General features: G+C 46.1%; 1 protein-coding gene across 1 annotated transcript in view; it reads left to right on the top strand.

The window, feature by feature from the left end:
* GPATCH8 (G-patch domain containing 8) overlaps positions 1–2,843 on the top strand; it is a 38,850-nt gene that overhangs the window by 31,929 nt on the left and 4,078 nt on the right. The window contains 1 exon segment of the mRNA XM_017744745.1: positions 2,684–2,814. Coding sequence (XP_017600234.1) covers positions 2,684–2,814 — 131 coding nt within the window.

The raw sequence follows: 2,843 nt of genomic DNA, 5'->3' as shown, positions 1-2,843 counted from the left end.
ACCCCAGGATGCATTTAGGGAAGATAATGCAGTCCAGCCAGGTCTCTTGCAGACTTTGAGTCGTTTCTGGTGAAAGGTGTGTTGGTTTAGGTCAGTCGAAGAAGCTGAGCCATGTTCTGTTCAGTATTTTACATTCCCGAGGAGCTGGCATGGTGCATTTGTGGAGCTTTTCTGTCCTGTACTTCCCCAGCAAGACCCTTTTTCCTCCTGACTCCTGTGTGACAAAAAGAAACTCAGCCTTGAGATCTCTTGGTCCTTTGTAAAACCGGACCAACTCTTCCCCAGTTTTGGAAGTACCAAATTCTCAGCAGTCTTGACACCAGGGCCAGTGGTTTGTCATCCTAAAGGGCCCAGGTTTGGGTGCAGCTGGGAGTTGCTCTGGTGCATATTCTGGACTTACAGTGCTTTGGGGTAGTTCATTTGCTTCACACCTCTAAATTGGAAGTGCTGAGAGTGGGAGGTTTGAGGGAACAGAGACACACAAAGGTCAGCGTTTAATAATGGGCGTTTAATTCTGTCTGCATTCAAATTGCCACGTAATGGAGGCAGGAGAGCTTGGGGGCAGCTGCATTGTTCCTAACAGCTCTGAGCCCAATTTGTGTCCCGGGGGTGATCAGGACCATGCCTGGGGGCACAAGGGGCTCTGAGTGCACCGTTGCACCTTCCTCTGGAGAGGAAAAGGTCACAGTTCATGTCTGGTGTAAATAGCTGGGTCATGCTTTTTTCCAAATGGATGAGTGATCTCGAGACTTGGCATCAGCCCCCATTAAATAGTTTTGTCAGCTGTTGGTGGCTGTAACTTCCTGGAGCATTTCAGACACGCTTTCGAAATCAGCATGAAAAAGCTGATAGCATTGCTCCATCCATCTATTTTATTTTCTTTCCTTCCTCTTGGAAAAAATTTACTCTTCAACATTTAACATACACCACAAAACCCTTGAGCCCTTTACTTGTCCTGGTGAAAGTAGCTCTGCTGTTCCAGGTGGGATCATTGCTGTGTCCGTGCGTGTCTGTGTGTGTCCCCCTGCTCCAGCCCCCAGCTCGGTCCCGTGGCTCCGCTGGCTCCGCTCCCGCTCTGTAGAATAGCTGCCACACTCCCCCACAGCTCTCTAGTAATGCTTGCTTGGTTTTTTTTTTTCTCTCTTCCACTCTTGTTATATTTTTACTTTCTTTTTTTCTTTGTGATGTGACGTTTTCAGCTGATGTATTGAAAGCAAACCCTTCTAATTTGGGAGTCCAGATCACAAGAGTGAGTTTCTTTCTACTGGTGTCTGTACTTGTATCTTTTTTGTGTGTCCTCCCCTCTGATTTTGGTAACAATCAACCACATTTAGTAAATACAATTAGGTAAGAGAATCCTCTGTCTTGTCCAATCTCCCCCTTTTTCACAAAGCAATGTTCTCTTTACATTGGGCCAGCTTAATTCCTCTAATTTGAGCTTTGGGTTGGTTTCCAGATCCACTGTTTCTGTGTGTGGCAGTCTGACTGTGCTCCAGGAAAGAGGCAGAGTCAGCCAGCCAGAAGTATTTAGAATTCACCAGTGATTTGTACATCCTGTACAAGAATTGTTCCAAAGTGACTCCTGCTCTGAGTCCCGTTAGTCTCTCAGGCCCTTCACGAAATGCCTGAAAAACATGAAACTTTTTCCAAAAGCTGAGTACAGGATGCGTTCTGGAACTGGGCCTTTTGAAAGGGTTTTGAATTGTGCACTAAAAAAGAACAATGTGTCCCTTTAGGATGGTGGAGGTCTGTCTTTGTTGCTTTCTGTTACTTAAACTTCTGTAGAGCACTCTAAAAAAATGTTGTGAATATCCACATATATTCCAAGGAAAACCAGCAGCCTCTTCTCCTAGTGCTCTGAGACAAGGACTTTCCAAAATGTTCTGAAGTCTCGGATGTTTATTTTCTATTAGAATTGACTACCTAGACTTCATCAGTGATGTTAGGATGTTTGAAATTCCTTGGGTTCGGGTTTGCTCCCTCATGATAAGATTCTGGGGAACTTGGTGCTTCTGCCCCCCAAAGTATTCAACCCCAAGAGTCCCTCCTGCCTTTAGAGCAGTTTGTTTCTTAGAGACCCTCAGAACTACTATCAGGAAAACAAGTAACTGGTTGTGGTGTATGTTGTATTCTGGATTTGCTCATGAAATCATTTGCATGGGATTTTTGGCTCCTTCTCCAATGTAATGGTACATTGCTTTTGTCAGATGTCATTCCTGGGTACCTCTGGCTATCAACCAGCTAATCCCTCCTGTCCTTTGGCCCGTGCTCTTGACTCGTGTCATGCACTGTTTGTCAAGTACATCTGCACCCTGCAAGAGCAGCAAAGTAAACAATCCTTCTTCTTTTCCCCTTTTCCTTCCAGAATTTGCTTGTTGCTTCGAAATCAGCTTTGTTGTCCATGCAAAAGAAAATCGGTAATGTTGATTGGAAAGGGGTATACACAGAACTTGAAGTCATAGCCAAAAGTGACCACCAGTTGTCTTTTCCTTCAGCTGCTGGGAGGATGGCAATGTGCTCCATGGGGTTTGTTGAGCTAAGATGCTGTTGCTCCATCCTGGCTCAATAAATGTCCCTGGGGAGGGGCTTGACACCGCAGTTTCCAGTGCTACAGCAAAGAGCTGCTCTTGGATAAACCACAAACAGCTTTGATCTGATCCGTCCCTGCTTTCTTTTGCCTCAGAGGTTGAAAGATCTCAAGCAAAGGGAATTTGCTCGCAATGTCTCGTCGAGATCCCGGAAAGATGAGAGGAAGCAGGAGAAAGCCCTGCGGCGCCTACATGAGCTGGCTGAGCAGAGGAGGCAGCCTGAGTGGTGAGTCTGGGTGGTCCCCAGCACCCCTG

The sequence above is a fragment of the Corvus brachyrhynchos genome, unplaced genomic scaffold (genome assembly GCF_000691975.1).
Source record: "Corvus brachyrhynchos isolate BGI_N302 unplaced genomic scaffold, ASM69197v1 scaffold479, whole genome shotgun sequence".
NCBI lineage: Eukaryota > Metazoa > Chordata > Aves > Passeriformes > Corvidae > Corvus > Corvus brachyrhynchos.
Note: the sequence above shows the minus strand (reverse complement) of the source record. Positions and strands in the feature narration are given on the sequence as shown.